Here is a 21,771-nt window from a genome sequence, read left to right on the forward strand (position 1 = left end):
TAGGTAAAAGTGAGCAGTGCAACTGGAGACCTTTCGCAGCCCTCATTTCTAAAGGTGTAGTTACTGCTGGTGAAGGTGGTTCAACAGACTATCGATTCATGGTGTGTACTTAGTTTTTCACAAACTGTGTGCATTTTGGCTTAGTTTTTGTCAAACAAATGCTTACACAGCATAAGACATAATGTGTTGTTCCTCTGAGGTTGACCTAATTTCATGACCTGGTAAGGACCTGATGAACTTTTATCATGTTAAAATACATCGTAATGGAAAAAAGGAGCAGCAGCTGTACGAAGTCTTCTGCTGTTCCTCTCATGCTTTGGGGGAACATGAAGATGATTTCATCTGAAATTAACAATGATAAATGCAACAAACATGATGCCATAGCCATCATATCTATCTTATTTAAAGGGATCCAGAGGGGATACAGTAATGTAGTGTGTTGAGTCAATGTGTGCTGAGGGACAAATGTGAAGCCTGCACACACACACATCATATTTAGATGTGAAATTGGATGGGAGTGGTTGTATGGTAAGTTGTTACTCAATCATCCTGCTGTCGGGGGTTTTAGTCCGAGCAGCGTTGGGATGTGTAAGATGATACATGATGTGTCATTGTTCCCCTCACCCCATCTTCAGCTCCCCGCTCATTGGAGCTCTGTTTTTGCTGTCCGTGCATGATTCAACCCCCAGGAGAAAACACCGCTCACCCACTTTTTCTGTGAGTCAACCATGTGCTGGAACTCTTAAGAAAAGCAACATTTTCAGATTTCTTTTTCATGATTAATATTCCACTCAGGATAACATTGGGGATAATTAACTTAATCTCCATGCATATAGCTAGACATCTCATTAATCACTGTTAGATTTATTGAACAGATCAAAGAACAAGTTATTGGCTGAAGATCACAAGAAAGGAAAGAAGTCAAGAAAGTTCAGTAAGTTTAATGTTTGTTATCCTCTGTCGTCCACCCCTTGAAATATTCTTGTGATGCAATAGCTGTTCTCTCTTTATTACTGCTTTTATTCTTTACATCTTGTTTAGGGTCTGAGAGTGTTGTTAACATCAAGCAGTTGTCTATCGCAATTTTTGCTGAACCCGCAGATGGCTGGGCTCAAAATGTTGTTGTCAACAGCGTGAATCCATGTCCATAGCTATGTAATGTGTTGGGAATTTTTTTTCTCACCTCCCTTACAGTAATTTCAGTCATTGTTTAAATACCACAGCCTGTCTGAGAACTGTCATCGACCATGTGCATCCCTTTAAGGATACAATTTATCTTCTCATAACAACTTCCAGCATAATAATTCACTGTGCCATAAAGCTAAATTCGCGTGGCCTCCCCAGTCATCTGAATCTAATAGAACACCTTTGGGAGTATTAGAGCGAGAGATTGGCTAAATGAATGTACAGCTGACAAATTTGAAGAAAATATGTGATGCAATCATGCTCACATGGACCAGAATCTCTAAGGAATTTTTCCAACATCTTGTGAAATCCATGCCACGAAGAGCTGAGTCTGTTTTTATGGCAATGGGAGGCTAAACCCAGTATTTGGGCATTCTATGAATGCACATCAGCTTTTCAATATGCAAATACAATGTCAAGATCTTAGCCGGCTAACTTTTATCACAAATAGTGTACAATCGCAAACGACATCTCTGGGATCTTTACAAAGAGAAACGCTCAAAAATTCTCTTTGAGCAAACGGTAGACGACACTGGGGTGTAAAAGAAAACAGCTTTACAAAACAAAAACCTCCAGCAGAGCAGGACTCAGGAAGATTGGGCTGCTGACTCAAAAGGTTAGGGTGAGGCTTCAACAGCAATGTGGCACTAAATTAAGCCACTGACTCACATTATTCTCTGCTACAGACCTAAGTAGTCCCATTTAAATGATTGCTGCTGACTTTGAAAAATAAAAATGACACAAACAAGATTATTCCCGATGATTTAGTATGCAACTTTGCTCGTGTTGTTCCACAATAACGTTCACTGTTAAATACATAAGCTGAAGCTTTACCTTTTTTCATTATTTCTTTTTGAGATGAGCAATACTTTATTGATCCCCAAATGGAAAAATCTATGATTTAAGTATTAATATTGAGGAAAAATGAATAAATAAAAAACAAAACAATGTAAATCAGTTGATAAACTGTTGCAAAGTTGGACACGTGGCAGATGAACAGGTGTTGAAATCTCCAGAGATCTCCGTAAATGCATACAGTGTTGGCAGTTAAACACAGGTGAACTCTTATGTCAACAACATGGATGGAAAGTCTCGGCCAACAGTTCTTAATCTGAGTGGAGAGATGCTCCTTCTCAATTACATGTCCAGGATTAAACTATTTGTTGTACACAAGCACTACAGTTCTTTCTCTATAACTCTTGCAACTCAGTTTACTGTTTCTATTTGCCAGTATAGTCTGAAATCCATATAGAGACACGTTGGGATCCAAAATTTATTCCTGCAGTCATGTCATGGAGAAACGATATTCCATTTCCAATGTTACCAAGCTTATCTAGTTTTTTTGGCCAGTGATCACATATTCCTCATGACAATAAAGGGATTAAAAGATTTAAACTTTCTCCTCCTTTTCTCAATTTTGGTCCTGCCCCTCATTTCAGACATCTCCTCTTCAGCTCGTTGCTGCAAAATCAAATTTTTTTTTGATTTTTTTGATATCTTCAATATTTACCAATTTCTGTGTCATTAACCACAAAGTAACACAAACTTTAGTCCTAGAACTCTGCTTTTACCATATTTTCTGGGTATTTTTGGGGAGTTATTTCCAATGCAATTTGGGTAGATAAAACAGCTTTGTTTCTCAAATTTGTCCTCATTTGCCAGATTGGTTAGCTTCAAAGTGTTAGATAAATAAGTACATTAAAGACCAGGGGATCAACAAGTTGAGTGCAGTTCATCCTGTGTGGACCATAGATAGCACATTTTATGACCATTCATCCAATTGCAATGGCACTCAAAACCAAAAAAATTAAAACAAATGGTGATGCTAGATTAGGGAAGTTAGACATTCACTAAATTCATTAGCTTAAACTGTGTGGGAACACAAGCCATCAGCCTAATAGGTATTTGACATGATGAATTAGCGGATTTCATGAATAGAGGTAGAGCCACCAAAACCTTCATCACAGTCATACTATTCCAAGAATACACTTGCTGTGCAAGGTAACCATGAATGAATACAGTACGAAATCTAATTTTTATTAAGTTTTGCAAGTGGAACCAAATATGTAGACTGACTGACTTACACTTAAATCCTTGAGGTCATACTGTTACAAAGGCTAACAGTATGACCTCAAGAACCACACAACCTGGTGTGCAAGTTTGTGTATGTAAATTGTCAGCTCAGCTGGTAAAGTGTGCTGCCTGGTTCCACTGCATGTGGCTGTTGAACACGTGCCAGGCTGTAAACACTCCCTGCCTGGTAGCCAGCCTCAGATGTCTTTTCAATCAGCCTTCAGTAAGGCTGAAAAAAAAGAATCCTGGAGAACCCTACCTGTGTGATTACATTCTCTAATTATAGTTTGGAGCTGTAACTCTGGGATGACTGAATGAGACGGGCCCTCAGGGTGTTGTGAATGTAATTATATCCTGACAATTAATAGGCCCGGTCCAAAGAGAAGAGTTTGTTCTATGATGACGTACCTGACTGTTTTTAGATCACCAGGGAAGCCTTTGAATTATGACATAATTACAAGGGAAAACATGATGTACAAAGATGATAATTATTCCCAAGAACAGTAACAGTAAATGGCCCTACCTTTTATGATACAAGTTCATAACAGGGTGAAAGTTGATATTTCTAACCAAACCAACACAGTGAAGTGTTTATCATTGGGGTGAAAATAGGAAATATTTCTGAGTTGAAATGCATGATTTAGGCTTCAACTAATTATATGGAAGTGTTTCTTTATTCAGAAGGGTATTGATGTCCTGCCACAGTACTCAGTATGCACACACAAGTAAAGCAAAACACAACTAAATTACTGGCACGGCATGCAAACATCCATCCATCCGTCGGTCGGGTTGCGGGGGGGCTGGAGCCTATCCCAGCGGTCATAGGGCGAGATGCGGAGTACACCCGGAACAGGTCGCCAGTCCATCACAGGGCCACACAGAGACAAATGAGACAAACAACCACACACACGCTCACACTCACTCCTAAGGACAATTTTAAAGACACCAATTAACCTAAAATGCATGTTTTTGGACAGTGGGAGGAAGCCGGAGTACCTGGAGAGAACCCACACATACACGGGGAGAAGAAGAAGAAATGCAAACAATGGAAGAAAGTGTAAAATGTAGATAAAGACCCAATGCAGTGATTTGCAGATGTCATATACCTATATGTTATTCACAATAATCATCAAATGTTGAAAAAGAGATTAAATATTAGCTCATTTTCAATTTGATGGCAACAGCACGTCTCAAAAAAGTTGTGACAGGACCATGTTTACCACTGTGTACCATCCTCTTTTCTTTAAACAGGAGTCTGTAAACGTCTGGGATATAAGGAGACCAGCAACTGGACCTTAGGGAGAGGAATCCATCCATCCCTTTTCTATACCCACTTCATCCAGCTCATGGTCGCAGGGAGGCTGGAGCCTATCCCAGCTCTCACTAAAAAAACAATATGTGTATGGGGGGGCTTTTTATTGCTCTAAAACCTATTTATACCTTTGAGCAATGATGGTGCCTTTCATGATGTGTAAGTTGCCAGTTCCATAGACACTAATGCAACACCATACAATCAAAGATGCAGGCTTTTGAACTGAGCACTCGAGCTGGATGGTCCTCTCTCTTTAGTCATGAGGACAAAGCATCCATAATTTCCCGGAAATATTTGAAATTTTGATTCATCCAACCACATAACAGTTTTCCACTTTTCCTCAGTCCATTTTAAACGAGTTTAGGCTCAGAGCAGAAGGTAGTGTTTCTGGATCACACATATGGCTTCATCTTAGCTTGTTAAAGCTTTAACCTGCATTTGTGGGTGATATGGCAGACTGTGTTCACAGACAATGATTTATGGAAGTGTTCCCGAGGCCATGCAGTAATATCCATGACAGAGTCATGTCTGTTTTTAGTATAGTGGTGCCTGAGGGCCTGAAGATCACTAGCATCCAACAGTGAAGCCATCTCCCTTGCACACAGAAATTTTGGTGAAATTATGTTCTGTACACGAGGAAATATTCAAAGTGTGTGCAATTTGCAATTATTCTCAAATTCTTCATTTTTTATATTTGCAGTTTTATGCATGTAGCTGAACCTATGTCCATATTTACTTCCAAGAGACTCTTCCTCTATAAGGTGCTCTCTTCATACACAATTACTTGCATCATGTTTCTTTCTTGCACCACTTACCTTTCCAGCCCTTTGTTGCTCCTCTCTAACTTTTATGCAAGCTCGACGGTACCATCAAGGATGTTTTAATTGTACGGCATGTGCTCTAATGTACACCATCACAAATACTGATTACAGTAAAAAAAATAAAAATAAATAATAATAAAAATATATTATTTGTGCCATGTGCCAAGGCAATATTCCTCTACGGACAAAATCAACATTTCCCCAATGGTCCATCTTAAATAACTTAAATGTTATGGTCATTTACGGTCACTTGGTGATCATTTGTTGAACCCTCAGTTATAACAGATTATAGGATAAAACTAAAGAGTGCCAATCGCTGATTATGTGAGTGCCTGCCAGATTGGTCCAAAACCGAGATGAAGCAGGAAATAGTTCAAGGGAGATAATCCTAAAAGGAAGGTCACTGTTAGAGGGGGGGCTTCCTCACACATGTGCTTCCTTCCTCATCATACCCAGCTGCAGTTCACCATTAAAGGGTAGGCACATTTTTAGTATGTTATTTTTTGCAGCTTTGGTTCACTCAAATGTGCTTGAAATGTCACTGGCAAACAACAGTCTAAGGAAACACGATGAAAGAAAGGGGTTTTCAGCGATACTTTTTATTTCACTTACACCCATTCTCATCTCTCTTGCCCTGTTGTTTGACTTCTGCCCAGGATTTCCGAAACTTTTCATATTTTCCACTCTCCCTACATCCCTCCCAGTGCAGCATGGGAGAACTTGAGACAACCATTTCATGATGTGTTTGTGTGTCTCTGTGTATGTGTGTGTGTGTGTGCACTGTATGTAGCATGTGAGGACGTGAACATATGCATGTGTGACATCTATGAAAACAGCCAGGTGACAGGAGGCCAATAATGGGCGTGAGCTCCTGATGTGCCAGTCAATAATACTTTTCTTCAGGTTAAAAGGTGTGTGCTCCAGGAGGGTGTGTTTCTGCTGGAAAGCTTCTGTAATGAACAGCAGGCTGGCTCTATGCCTGATCAAATTCCACCGCAGCCTCATATCTATCTTGCCTTCCAAAAATGTTCAGCATACCAGTGGGTTTTATTGACTTGTCAGAGCAGACAGCAGAGTGCAAGCTCTGCCTTGTAAGGTGTGCAGTTAACAGGTTTCTGACGCAGGAATGTCTGCTGATGACTTCTCTCATCTATGATACTTTTGTATGTTTTAGCTAAAATGGATGAGCTGTGATTAGAGCTCCAACATATGCAAAGACAATGAGAGGACTACTGACCTCGGTAATTCTCCAAATTGCATGCATTCCTTCAAGATAAATTAGACCAGCAATACTCTTCAAACCTCAAGGATACGAAATTCCATCAGCAGCGCAATGAGACCATTCTGAATCTGTTTTGCAACCTTATCAAAGGAGAAACCTCAGCAAATTCATAGATTAAAACTGTGAGAGTTTTGAGAAATTTGGGGCTGACGTTTTGAAACGAGCTCCTCATTTCTGCTTAACACAACAGCTTAAGACTGCAATGAATGTGGCTAACAGTCACCAAAATCTGCAACTAAGCTGCCTCTAACCATGTCAGACAAAAGCAAATGCCATACAGTACACTTTCAACTAAACATGAAACAAAATTTAAAACCTGATATTTTTCGATATTCACATTGATATTTTTTGGTCATACAGCTCATTTCTCAGAGATGCATGTTTAGTGCAGCAATTCAAATGTAATAACACATTGTAATAATACCATCTGGGCATGCATAACTCTACAAGCCATCTTGCTTCCTGAAGAGGCTGCTCCATGTAATTTCCCACGCTTCTGCGGGTTGTGCACAAACATTTTTACTGACTGAAGAGTGTGGCTTGACTCTCACTGGCAAATCTGAGTCAAGCACAGTGAGGTATGGTGAACTGCCAGTGCTGACAGATGCTGCTCCACTATCTCTCGCATAATGACTTTAGCCTCCCTCCCCTCTCTCAGTCTTTCTACTCTTTCCTCTCACCTCCTGCCCTGAAAATACAGTTAACTGCATGACCGTTCGCGATGAATAGCTGTTAACAGCTGCCTCTTTTTTGATGGTTGCCTGTGAGAGCATATAATTGCATTTGGCCTTGGGTGTACATGCACTCATTAAACCAATGTCAGTGCCCATTACATTCCACAGCAGTGCAGCTCAGGTAGAGACTGCAAGTCCCAGGCATGAGCGAAGTGTGCTCAGAGGAGGTCAACACACTTAGAACAAGAGCAAATTACATCCCATCTCAACACAAAACCACAAGAAGAAACTCAGCTGGATTGATTGTTTTCAGGGTAAATTTACAGAGAAAGTGTCAGTTATTTTATTATTTAATTTCTTTGTGCAAATGTATGAATTCACACGCACAAACAAAACTTGATCAATTTTATCAAATGTACAATAGATACTGGCAAAACACAGCCAAGAGGACGTGTTTTGCTGGAATAATTTTGCTGGTCCCAGTTGTTAGGGATCAGAGAGGATAAGATCTGCTATGCTGGGATCTGATCCACTCTGGGATCAGATGCAGAATTCCAAAAATGCCCATCAACATGCCAAGATTCAACGTTGAAACCCTTCTGTTCTGCTGAAGCATCTCATCTGTTTGTATGTTGTTCCGTATCTCTGACCAAAAAAATATTATTAACTCAAAACACTTTTTTTTTCAGCTCAACATTTCAGAGCGCTCCAACTTGACTCTGCTGATGGGAAGGAGGAGGTCTTTAGAAGAGGGCCTGGAGTTTGTGGAAAATAAACTACAAATTCCTCAAAACCACAAAAACAGACATAATGTTCTCAGTGGCTTTCAGGTCTTGTATCCATCATTTATTGTGACGCGCTGTGTCATGCTGAGTCCATTGTTACAGTCTGGGGCCTCTCTGCTGTGTGAGAAAAAACATCCGTCATGTAACAGCCAGTAAGGTGCGCCGTCTGCCTGAACTCCACAAAGTGCAGAGACAAAGAAGACATGACATCTCACACAAGAGACTCAATAACGGACATTAACGCCCGTCGCCTGGCTTGTTCTTCATCGTAATATAACATGCTGGTGCATTCATGACCTGTGAGGCAGCGGATGAAAACTGAGCAAGTAAATGAACAATGGCAGGGCATTTGTTTGGCCTCCACATGTCAAACTCTGCTCAGGTACAGCAATCTGAAGGAGCAGCCTGACACCTAGTGGGCAAAGTGAGGGTACACATCTGGGTGCACTCCATCACACCCAAGACCAAACAAGTCATGATTTGACTGATCAAAAAAATCCCTGTCCGTTCCTTAGGACAGGGATGGTTGTTCATATTTTGCCTCCTGTTCACTCGTAGCTTTTGTGTCTTTAATTGCAGGCTGAGGAACACAGAGGAGGTGTAATGCTGTAAAGGTCCAACAGATGGCAAAGTCTGTCCAGTTTAGACTGTGGGACGGGCCTTACCCCTGAACTAGGCCTCTTTGGACACATTATGTCATTATTCAACACCTCATGAGGAGGTAAGTTGGCGAATTAAAAGACCACATTTTTACACCTGGGGTAAAACAAGGACCTGATACATCCAATCAAACCACAAACACACAAATGAAAGAAATGCTCTGTCCGTCATAACTGGGCCGTTTATTCAGTCAGACTATAAAATCACCATAATAAGATAAAAGGAATTCTAGCCTCTCTTAGGAAACCAACAAGCAACTGTATGGACCGGTTTAACAGGCAGCACACTCCCTATGTTTGGATCAGGGCTAAATCGGAGGGACATTGAGTGCTTAACAGTTTTCTGGTGACTTGAATGATGAGCTATAAAGAGCAGACAAAGGGAGTGTGTGTATGAGAGCTGGAGAGAGAGATCCCTCCATCCTTCCTGGTGGGAGGTTTGAGATGAGCTGCGCAGACCAGTCCGCTGCTACCGACGCATCTTCCTGGCCTCCCCCCCCCCTCCTCCTCCTATTCCTCCTCCTCCCCTCCCTCTCCGCTGGTCTCTCTTTCCTCCTTTCCTGTCTGAGTCTAGTCTACCTGAAGGGAAGTGCACAAAGCCGATAAGGAAATCTGGCGTGTCGGCAGGGCCCCGGGCGCGCTATGCTGCGGTAAAAGGCCGCTGTCTGCGGTGTTTACAGGGGATGTAGAGAGGGGACAGAGGCACCGCTCTCCCCCCGACGGACCGCGCCGTGTCTGCTCTGCTCTGCCCAGCCCGCTGCATCGCGGAGCGGCCTGCGAGGCACACAAGATGTCGACCAGAACGCCATTGCCCACCGTGAACGAGCGTGACACCGAGAATGTGAGTATTGCCACACACAGAGAGACAGTGGTGCGGTACCGGACGGGGGAGCGGAACAATAGTGACCGGGGAGCTATTTTGCCCCCCTTTAGCGCACTGCTTTAATGGCAGCGCTTCTGGAGGCTACCGTGTTGTAGAGGGAGTCGACCAATGAGCACTAAGGCTTTCTTTCCTCCTCTCCCCCTTGTTGGGAATAAATGCTCGGGATAACCGGCTAAAAGTGCACCGTGGTTACGTTTGTCCTAGTTTCTGAGCACAATAAGGCTAGCCTGAACAACGCACTGCGTCAGTGGCACGCACGCTGTAGCGGTTTAAGCGAAGCTTTGGCGTTTAATATCGACAATAAAGACGTTGTGTCTTTGGCCTGTGAGAGAAATGCGTTGGTCCACGCATGCAACTGGGGGTATTTTCTATTCCACACCGTCAATATTTCGAGTGAGGTGGGGGAGGTTGTTGCCCTACTTTTCAATCGGGACGCCTAGTAGCATCGCAATGTGACAGCCATCACCCATTGGGCCCTGTTGTAACTGCACACTCAGTGCCGGGGAGGAGGGTGTTGTTATTCTGCCTCCACGACGCTGATGAGCAGCACACAGATGCGCATTTATAGCGGACAGCACTTAAATCACGAGAGACTCCTCATTCACTGTATGTGAAGGAATGTTTGTGAGCGGCCACCCAGTCGCGCTTTATTCCTCGGGCACAGCATGATAGCATCATATCTCTTTTGAGATGAGTTCAGATGAAGACTGGTTTTTGTGTGTGTGTGTGTGTGCTGACAGGTTGTGACACATTTTGGAAAACAACCTTGCTCGTATTACATTGTGGAAGCAGCCTTTTTTAAAGGTTTTTGCCTGATCTAAGATTTTAATATTAGGCTATTTTCTTTTTCTCTCAGAGCAGATGTATCAGGTAGTAAAATCCAGTGAGAAACTGCATTTCCTTTCAACTGAAGTTATACAACTTAACAAAGCCCTAACTCTATGCGATTATATTGCCTCCCTGATCATTCTCTGGTGCACTTTCAGTAATGCATCAGCTTTGGCTGCCTGCTAATGTAAATGTCTGGCTAATGCTGTTCTCACAGATATGGATTGCTGTGTGGCCATTAAAGCTCAGTCTCGGCATCCCTGACAATAGCCTGCCAGGCTAGTCTACTTCTGTACAACTCCAGCTCGCAGCCCCGGGGCCCACAGGCAGCCGAACTGCATTGCATAACATCTTATTACTAAGATAGATGTGTGGCTTTTAGTGCTGCAAAAAAGAAGCGGCTCTCTTGTGCCTTTGATTATTTTATATGCGTGGCATTTAAGCATGTGTGTTTTGTGTTCCGCTTTACCGAAAGACATGATATCATTGGTTGGAGTTAATGGATGGAAGAACAGGTGAGACAAACTTTGAGAATTAACAAATCACAGGAGCTCAAAGTCACTCGTAGTCCAAATATTACTCCATTAATTTAGAGTGTTTGGAGCCAAGTGTATCATCCTGTGTACATTTATTCGTGGCTGAAGGATCAGCCGCAGAGTTTTCTGGTTCATTATGATCAATAAATCGGACTTTGGTTGACGCCTGATCTAAATATTCCCTGTCCGTGTCACACCAGGCACACACTGTGACACAGGGGGAATGTATGCTTATAGCATAGCTCTGCCTCTGTCAGGATGCAGGCTTGCTGAGGTGATGCGCACCCTGCAGGGTGTAGCGTTTCCCCAGTGAAACGGGAGCAGGGGAGCCTGGGTAACCAGACCAAGGCTTTATTCTCTGGCTGGGTGTGGTGCTTAGGAGCAGAGGATCATGGGATCTCTGACCTGGACTGACATCAGCAGCTGTTGTAGAGGAGAGGAAGCAGACCAGAGGAGCCTGCGCAATGCATGTTCGAGAGTTGCACTTCCAGCAAACTGTTCTTGAATCACCTTCATGTACGCCATATCACAGGGACACTTGTTATCAGTTTGGCTGTGGAATGACATTGTGGCTCTCTGCAACACATTTTTTGGCTTTTTCTCAAAGGCTCATTGTCAAAAGAGATCGCTGTCTTCTGTTACTGAATCTTAAGTAGTGGTTGATAAGGTCTTTAGGTTTGGAGGTTAAGGTGTCACAGAGGGAGAGGAGGGAAACTGATGCTCATCCGGACTGTTCCTCCCTCAGCTGAGGACTTCTGTGTGTCTCTGTGATAACATTGTCATGCAGCCATTAAGTTTTAGACTCCCTTGGTCAAAATTTCTTCAACCCTTCTTATTTCTTTAAAGTGATAGTTCGGAGTAGATTCAACCTGGGGTCATTTGAACCGTGATATCCAGCCAAGTAGCCCACCCGCAGTTTTTTCGATATTGGCTGAACATCAGCTGAGTTACTGAGTTATCCCGAATAGCTTCGTACAAGGGTTAATGGATCCTGGTCCGTATCTCCAAAATTACCACACTAAAATCACATGCCATGACACCAAACTTCTACAGTAGCACAAATGTGGTCTGTACTCACAAAACGATGCATTTGGAAGTTTGAAAATAGTCCAGGAGTTTATTATTATCAACACAAGCCTGATAGCTTTTCTGCTGCTAAAGCTGCGTCAACGTCACTTCAGGGAGCTGGAAGCTTCAAAGTAAGATGAGGGTTGATCTACTACTGTAGACAACAAAGTATATGCTATATTCTACATGTTTTTTTTATGAATTTTTATGTTGTAGAGTTGTGAATTTATTTTAATAATGGAGAAATTGAGCAGCCTTGCTTTGTTGTCTACAGTAGTAGATCAACCCTCATCTTACTTTGAAGCTCCCAGCTCCCTGAAGTGACGTCGACGCAGCTTTAGCAGCAGAGAAGCTATCAGGCTTGTGTTGATAATAATAAACTCCTGGACTATTTTCAAACTTCCAAATGCATCGTTTTGTGAGTACAGACCATATTTGTACTACTGTAGAAGTTTGGTGTCATGGCATGTGATTTTGGAGATACGGACCAGGTTCCATTAACCCTTGTACGAAGTTATTCGGGATAACTCAGTAACTCAGCTGATGTTCAGCCATATCGAAAAAACTTCGGGTGGGCTACTTGGCTGGATATCACGGTTCAAATGACCCCAGGTTGAATCTACTCCGGACTATCACTTTAAGTGATAATGTGAGTAGAAGATGAAAATCCTCCAAAAGACAAACACATTTTAGGACAAAATATGCTCTTAAATATATAATGGAAGGTCAGAGTATTTTCAGTTTTAGAGTGAAAAAGAGGAAAGGGTGCCGTGCAGAAATGGGGCCTTCCCAGAAGATTTAGGCGCTGATACCATCTACCAGATTGTTAGACTTTCATCAGCTTCTTGGGGGATATGCCTCGCTCTCTGTTCTTGTTAGGTAACTTCAGGTGAAGCAGATTTAAAAGTTTTATAAAATTACGGACTCCTCAAACATTTTCCTGACAATCAGCAGTCATGGCTTCTTTCAGGGAGCTGCCCAGCACTCTTACGGTTAGAGTAAAAGAAGCAGAAGTCTGATAATCAAATCATGTTGGAAGTTATCCTTTCTTCACTTTGTAATATAATGAAAGAATAGCAGTTAACAGAAGAAGCTGGGGTCTAAAAGGCCAGAAAGTTTCCAGAGAAAACTGCCCACAGAATTGCAAGAAAGGCCAAACTTCAGAAAGATTTACAGACTTTCTTGAGCGGTGGTACTCTGGGGGGGCGAAAAAAAGAAAAAAGGAATAGCTTTTTGCATCCTCACCAGAAAACTGAGCTTTCAAAGTTTGCAAATGAACGGGCCCAGTGCAGTTTGGAAACGAGTTTTATGGACGGGTTACGTTTAAATTCAGCTTAGTTGGCCACAGAGATCAGAAGGAAAAAAAAAAGGTGCAGAATTTAATGAAAAGAACATCTTTCCCTGTTATGCAAGCGGGGATAGATTGATGTCACGATGACTGAAGGGGATGAGCTTCAGGTGAAAAGAAAAGGATTTTGATGACAGAATAATGATCCTTAACAGGCCATAATATCCAAAACCTTTAGACTACTCCAGGAGGCAAAAATTTAAAGTTTTGCCATGACCCAACAATCCCCCAGTCCAAATATTGAAGATATGTGGACACCTGAAACGATTTGTGAAGGAATGTGTCAATGTGAAAAATGACTTTGATTGAAAAGTTAAAGAAAGGCTTCATTTCAAACTCTTTTTTTGTGATTAGCTCTTCACTGTGATATATTGTGTTCATGTCTGATTGCATGGTGAATATCATGGTGAATGTTTACCAGTGCAGGCTGTGGAGCAAGAGGAAAGATTTGGCCTCAGTGGTTCAGAGTCTCGTCGCATTGGTATCTATGTAAATTCAGGGTAGGGATTGAGGATGTTGCTGATCTCATCATGTACGGCTTCCTTGCAGCACTCATCAGTGGACGGCTTTGTCGAGCCTCCGGCTCCCCCAACGAAGTCTGCGAGTCGTCACAGCCTGCCGCGATGTCGCAACTCGTTCACCTCCACGGAAGACCAACCTCATATTGGCAACTACCGCCTCCTCAAAACCATTGGAAAGGGGAACTTTGCCAAAGTGAAGCTGGCGCGACACGTCCTGACTGGAAGAGAGGTGAGACAATACCTCCATATTAACAATTAAGGCTGACAGAACAACATTTCTTTCATTATTTGTTGATTTATCCTCTCAGGCCAAGCTAACGTACAGTTAGGTTTAGAAATATTTACCTTTTTTGTTTGTTTATGTAAACCTATTTAAAAGTTACAACTATATCATGAGTACAAAAGTGCAGACTTAAATGTGAAGGTATTGGCATCTGAATTACAAGTACACGTGGAAAAATCAAAGCTGTTTATTATCTAGAAACTTCTTTTTCAGGGGCTCAAGTTTAATTGGACAACTGATTCTCAAGCTGTTAATCAATTCAAAAAGGTATACGGTCTGATTTTTCATTTGGAAGCTTTCCAATGTTTGAGCTACGTTCAGTCAAAGAAGTTTTCAATGTAAGAGAAACAACCCGTCCTGAGGCTGAAACATCAGACAGATGGCGATAGCATTAAGAGTGGCCAGATCAACAGAATCTGGTTCATTCTGAGAAAAAAAAAACACCCACCTTGATGAGCACAGCAACATAAAAAAAGGCTTTGATGTCCACAGAAAACAACAGTCCAGCCAAGTAAAGAACACTCCTGGATGAGCATGCATACAGCAGGCTTTGAATGGCTTAAGATTTATAGCATTAAGCACCTCCTCTGAAACATGTGAAGGCAGTGCGAGGACATGAGTGAATGCTTGGCTTCCTGTAGCACTTTGTCTCCAGTGTTTATTGATGATGTGATGGAAGACAGAAGCAGTGCAGGCAGTGACCAAAAAAAAAAAAAAACAACTGCCAAAGTAACTCAGACATTTTTGAATGTAAGGAAATGGAATATTCTGCAATGGATTAGTCAGTCACCTGATGTCAACTTGACTGAGCTGCATTTCCGTGGGGCTGACAAGTCATCACAAAAATCCGTCCCTCTTTGAGCGCCAGACTTCAGGCAGTTTGTCTGCAGAGAATTTGTTATAAAGCATTAAAAATCCGCATTTCAATTGTGATTATATACAATTGTCCAATTAGATTTGAGCCTTTGAGTAAGACGCTACTGCACGGAGTTCTCCGCGGAGGACCATTAAGACTGTGCATGAGTTTTCTAGCCCCCGCTTCAACTGTCGGGACAATGAACGATATGAATATATTGTATTTTATCATAATGTTTTACTCAATCAGCACACGACAAGATTTCTTTCGCACACCCAGTTATACACTGCTGACCTGTCAGAGTGATAAACGCCTTGCTTTGGTGTGTTGGTAATTAAAGCTCCTGTTTCCAGGACCCAAAGCACTCACTGACAGCCCTGATCTGCCTCACAGGTCCTCTCATGTCTGTGTCTTAGCCACTTGCATCCTCTGATCCTCTGTGTTTCATAAAGCACAAAGTCTTATCAGAGTGTTTAAAGCACACATGCCCTCTCAGGTCTAAACGGCAACAGTTTGATCCCCTCTGTGTCCTTTAATGTTAAACGAACAGATTGAGTATGCTGCAACCAGCCCTAGCAGAGAAGGTCAGGCCCTGCTTTGTGTGTCTGAGAGCGTCTGCTGGCTCATCAGAATGCAAAGACATGGACCAGAGTTAGAGAGAGAAAGAGGCGGAAAGAACACTACCCATAAAATCTGATGCTATCGCAGCACGGGCGGAGCAGGTCTCTGCTCGACATGGATTTTCCAGTCAGCTTTAGCAAGTACAAGTTTAACTCTCTAAGAAGACCTCAGAAAGGAGCTCTGCTGAGGGGAAAAAAGGTGAGAAGGATCAGGAGGAAAGTGACCGAATGTCCTCCATCTGCTGCGGAGGTTGCACACAGGACAGGCACATATACACATTCAAACTCAACACGGTGACTGAAACAATTGCCCCTAGCAATCCACAAGGAGGGGTGATGACACGGATATATCATAAAACGCCGGCGTGTGTTTTGTATGTTCTGGGCTACTGTTGAAGTTTCAACGGAAGTGGATTAATGTTGGTTGTATTATAAGGTACCAAAAAGGCAGCGATTCTTATGAGTTTTACGCTGACGTAAAAACATAGTTGAAAATATCAAATTGCGTTCATGGCAGTCCCGCTTGAATGACATTAACGATTTCTCAAAGCTTTTTTTTTTCCTTTTTTACACACGATAAGCTTTGTACACACATTTTGTGAAACGTACAGTATCGTTAAGATCGTTAAAAAATGCGAATAAGCTTTGTTAGATCAAACTGATTATTTAGGCAGATTATTTAGTCATTTTAGATGATTGGCGTCATCTTGTTATTTCACAATTCTGGGAAACAAAAAGACAAAAGTCGAGACATTTGCACAACAGGAAGTCTTCTCAGTGTCGCTGCCATGGAAAATATTTTAAATTCATACATAAATAATGCAGCTGGAGTGTTGAAGACATTTTAATGAAAAAATCCCACTGTGTAACATGGATGGTGATCTGTTGGTGGATAGGCATCAGAATATTTATAACTATAATGTCATTCATCTTGAGACCTTAGAATGTGCAGGTCACATCCAGAGCCTATGCGGGTCCCCCTACTATGTAATGTTGCATCATCATGTGACTACAGCAGCCTAGAGGGGACAAATTGGTTCCAAGAATGGGAACTTTTTGCATTTTTTTATGTCAACCACAATTGTTTCATAAGATATTTGATAAGATAAAACAAACCTACAATATTAGATCAGCATCAGTTGTCAACCCTCTTTGGTCTCTCACTAAACTCTAAAAGGACACTAAAGGAATCGCATCAGTCGACCATTAGCTGAACCTAAACGGTACCTGTCAAAAAATGTGTATGTTCCAGCTCATACAAAATGAACGGTTAGACGCGTCGAAAGTTTGGACTGGTACTAAATATCAGTTTTCTGTAGATTGACTAATAGATCCGTGGCCGGTTGTTGGAGCTCTCCTTCGGATGCACACAAAGATTTTTGAATCAGACTTTTAGTGGCTCTCTGCACTCACACACAGCACAGAGAGCGAATTTGCTGAGAAAAGCCGCACAAGCACAGTACAGTACAGTTGTTAAGTAAAGCCAAAACTACGTTATTAAAAATATAAGAGAACATTATGCAGGTTCTTGTCAATAATGTACAAGCTGTTAAAGGACAAGACCGTTTTTTTTACATTGGGCCCTTGATTTCACATTATAACATGATGTTCTACTCACCCCTGCTTGTTGTTGGTAATTTGGAGCTGTTCCGAAGATATTCGAGAGGCGTCTGGCTGCTCTCTTGAGATATTCGGCCATGAAACGGTTTCCTATGGGCAACGTTATGCAGGCACAAACTACGCTGTTTATAATTTATTAATTACTGTACACTAGCACTGATAACGTGGAGGTGCGTCGCTTACTTAAAAAAATCCGGGTTACTGTAATTTTGAATTTTTGTCGTAAAGTGGGTGTAACTGACGTCATCGTCGTGCTACTACCACAGACAGCCCACAGACCTGCTGCCTATTTATTCATTCGGCTAAAATTCAAAATTAGTAACCCGGATTTTTTTAAGTAAGCGACACACCTCCACGTTATCAGTGCTAGTGTACAGTAATTAATAAATTATAAACAGCATAGTTTGTGCCTGTATAAACTTGCCCATAGGAAACCGTTTCATGGCCGAATATCTCAAGAGAGCAGCCAGACGCCTCTCGAATATCTTCGGAACAGCTCCAAATTACCAACAACAAGCAGGGGTGAGTAGAACATCATGTTATAATGTGAAATCAAGGTAAAAAAAACGGTCTTGTCCTTTAATGCTATAACATTGATTCCAGACCAATCCCTCCTTCCTGCTCCCTGCCTAACAATAAGTAAACCTTTTTTTTTTTTTTAACTTTATTTGAATGTGATCATACTTTCCTAAATTAGTTCCCCATAAACCAGGTGGACACGGCCCCGTGCTTGTGAATAAAGAGCTCAGAGGGAAATCAAAGTGTAGAGGAACATGTAAAGCACTTTAGCAAAACAAGTCCCTCCACATAATCTTTCTGAATATTCACGTGTTTTGTATTCCCGCACCACACATGTACGGTGAGGAGCATATGGCCCCTGTGTTACGAAAGCGCTGAATAATTAACAGTGATGCGCGTTGCCCTTCTGTCGCTGTGGAGTTGAATTATTCACCCTCAAATCCATTAGTGATCGCGTGCGCCTGCGTGCACAGAAACTTTGCGATGTCATGCCATCCACATCGCTTTCACATAAAACGAAAAGGAAAAAGATATTTGCACTGCGTGTTGTCGAGGAAATGTAATGCATCTCATACAAGGAGCAGAGTGAACGATTGGGCTGCAGAGGGACGGATGAGGACGGCTCCAACACTTGGATGCATCCATCGACTGACACACACACACACACACACACACATTTGTCCATGACGGGAGAAAGGAGGGAAGTGAGTCTGTCTGCGCACCTGCCCACCTAAGACAGGCTGCAAATAGACACCACCTGCACACTGTGTTTTTTCACACTGTGAGGCTTTCTGTGGTCTTCGCTCTCTTCTCTTGCTGCTAGACTGAGCTCCTTTCACTGCTATTATATTGGTGTCATTATGGAGCATAGCTTCTGGCTTTGGATGAAATTAAAACTTGCTGTGTAGGTCTTGGGGAAACCCTGTTCGGGATGAATAACCTGCATTCTCTCCACCATGACTCAGCATTTGCTTTTGGTTTTCCCCCTTAACAGGCTGTTTGGGATTAGAGCCAGCGTCTGCATCCACTGAAGCATGCATATTAAGCTCTCATGAGGCCTGAGTCAAAGTAATCCTATCATAATAAATTGTAATTGTAAATGTTTTTGTGGAATTAATCTCCAGTGGCAGTTTCTCCTCTTTCAGTTGAACATACACAAAAACAAAATAAATAAATAAGAATAAGTCTTGTCGATGGTCCCACAATTAAACACGTTTGGGATGGATGAGGTTGTAAGGGATTTGAACGAAAAGACAGAAATCAGTTGGTCGGTGTCTGTTGACGCATCTTAGAAAACGAAGCGTTCGAAAACTAATACAACCCCAAATCCAAATGGTGAACTGTGCTCAAAGACGATGAGACAATCTGGCAGTGTTCCTGAGCCCATGCAGTGATTTCCATGACAGATGTCACCTGAGGGGCCTGAACAGGCATCCAACATTGATTTCCTTTTGTTGCACCTTTTTTTTTTTTGTGTGTGTGTTGCTGCCATGAAATTCGAGATGAGCTCATATTTTTCAAGAAATACTCAATTGTTCCATCTTTTTTTTTTTTTTTTTTTTTTTGGTATAGGGGTTGTGCATTCTTTAAAAGAAGCTCACTGTCTCACTGATTTTTGGACATCCTGTCAAAATCTTTTCTTGAGGATAGATTGGACAATGATATGTTGGGTACAGTCGTTGCATAGTAAAAATGGAAAAACGAATGCTTCTCCCTTCTTTAGTTGTGAGGCTTTCAGGAAAGTGGGTGAGAACTGTGGACGTTGAGATTTCATGGTTTGCACTTCTAAGTCACTGTGAAACCTCAGTGGAGTGAATCCCCTCCATTCAAAATATGTTTTTCTTAGATTTCTATCAGGCTTGCATCTGTGAAAGGTTTGCCTCCAGTGTAGTGGTTTCACATTCCACTCTCAACATGTCATGCTTTTTAAGGTTTTCACCTCCCTTCAGACACTTGTAAAGCTTTTTTTGTGAATGCAAAAGTCTTACAGGCTTACAGATCCTACCACCAGATCCAAGAGTAGCCTCTCTCTTTCCATATTGTGGGACCTATCGGATATTTGTTGACTTAAACGCTTAGTTTTTAGGGCGTCCAGTGTAGCCAGCGGCCAGTCAAATAACTGATATCTGGGCCAAAACATTTCTGTCCTCCATGCCTCAGCCATGGTTTTAGAAAATCTTTATCAGATGCTAGCTGGTGGTTTTTAAATTGGATTTTGCACAATGTGTTCTGAGTTTTTTTTATTTTTTATTTTTTTATAAACTGCTCTTCAAATTTACTATGTATCAAATGTGTGATCAAAGCCTGGACAGCTGAGGTAGATCAATCCTTCTCAGGATGCAAAGGAAAGATGAGAACGCTTCCAATAGCAAAAACCTGCCCTTTGCCTACAGGTTTCATCTTATTCATTTGAAGATCTCTGTTTATAGAAACATCCTTTTCATTGCTTATTTATCGGCACAAAGTGTAAAAGAGCTGGAGTTTTCGAAGAGAAGTAACACAAACACATTGGAAATATTAAACGGTGTCAGTTGTTTAAGTAGTCTTAAAAGACCTATAGAGGCTGTATATAGCTTTTTTACAGCTACCACTGTCCTCCACACAGAGTTAGTTTTAATTGCATGTGGTCGGACCACAACAAAGCTGGCATTCATAATGATTAAGTTTTAAGTCTATTTGCTGGAAAAAATGAAACCTAAAAGAGATTGCTCTTTGTGCAGTAACAATAAGCTGTGTGTATTTCACGTGTTTCAGTGTAATTGCGTTATATGGTGAAAGTGCTCCGTCAATCACTTAGCAGCACAATGTGCAGGGTTGCTGGTGAGTCTGCAGTATAGCTCAGCTTGTGGTTTCGTAAAAGCTGCTGAGCTCTCAGAAAGTGAGGGGAGCATGTCTGTTTCAGTGTGCACTTTGGCCTGATTATTGAGATGGCTGAATCGGACTGCTGCCAGCAGTCGATCACTGAACTGCACAGTCACGTACCTGACTGCTGCACAGGTACAGTTAGCCTAAACCAGCCTGTCTCCAATGCTTTCGTGTTTACAGTATATTCAAGTTCAACTATTCCTGCTTTTTACCTTCACCACAATAGATCAGTGTTAAGATGAGTTCAGATTGAATACAGAGCCACCTTTTTAAAAAAAAATATGACCTCGCTTCACAGCCAAAAACACAAAACTAGAATCAGTTATGACATCTTCATCTTTTTTTTCCCCCTCCCGTTTTCATCCCACTCGCTCCCCCTCCCTTCTCTTCCTTTTTATGCCTTTTCTCGCTCTAGGTGGCGGTGAAGATAATAGACAAAACCCAGCTGAATCCGACCAGTCTACAGAAGGTGAGTTGTTTTATGGCCACCCGGCAACCCTAATGTCTTTGCCATTAGTCATTCCTGGGTTCCTGCTGCACTCTTTCTTCACTTTTTGAACTCAGGGTGTGTGGTTTTGCGTAATTTAATCATTTGTAGTCAGAAGAGACCACAAGGCCTGTTTAAAAACCAGCCCCCCCACTTTTCATTCTTGACTCTATTAGTTTGTGGTGAACAGCAGCTAAAAATACGCCTGCCGGCCTGGCTGTCACCTACTCCTCTCTAACAGTCTCAGCCAATTAGAGCAAAGAGTTTGGATTGTTTCCTGATTACCAAGTCCCAGTCCTGATCTTTCTGCTGATTTAATACACTTACACATATCTTTACACATATTGTATAATCGTTATGGTAAATTTATACCTCGTGGAAGGAAACGGGCTGCCTCTACTGTACGAGCCAGCATCACCTACTGTGAATCTAAAAATAAATCACGTGCAGCTGGCTGCGAGGAATGCTTCTCATGGTTGTGACATTATCGAGCATGGATATTTTATTTATTTTTTTTTTTTTCCTTCTTCTTTATAATTGCTAAGC

General features: G+C 41.9%; 1 protein-coding gene across 7 annotated transcripts in view; it reads left to right on the top strand.

Moving 5' to 3' along the window:
* The first annotated feature begins 9,379 nt into the window (after positions 1-9,379).
* LOC142393899 (serine/threonine-protein kinase MARK1-like) overlaps positions 9,380-21,771 on the top strand; it is a 33,193-nt gene continuing 20,801 nt past the window's right edge. For 6 of the 7 annotated variants that reach the window (XM_075478320.1, XM_075478318.1, XM_075478321.1 and 3 more), the window contains exons 1-3: positions 9,487-9,632; positions 14,004-14,204; positions 21,154-21,207. In XM_075478320.1, the coding sequence (XP_075334435.1) occupies positions 9,582-9,632; positions 14,004-14,204; positions 21,154-21,207 (306 nt within the window). In that variant the 5' untranslated portion in view covers positions 9,487-9,581. Of the gene's footprint in view, positions 9,633-14,003; positions 14,205-21,153; positions 21,208-21,771 lie in introns of all 7 variants that reach the window. The other variant, XM_075478324.1, reaches the window with a different exon arrangement.

This window comes from Odontesthes bonariensis, chromosome 2 (assembly GCF_027942865.1).
Source record: "Odontesthes bonariensis isolate fOdoBon6 chromosome 2, fOdoBon6.hap1, whole genome shotgun sequence".
Classification (NCBI taxonomy): domain Eukaryota; kingdom Metazoa; phylum Chordata; class Actinopteri; order Atheriniformes; family Atherinopsidae; genus Odontesthes; species Odontesthes bonariensis.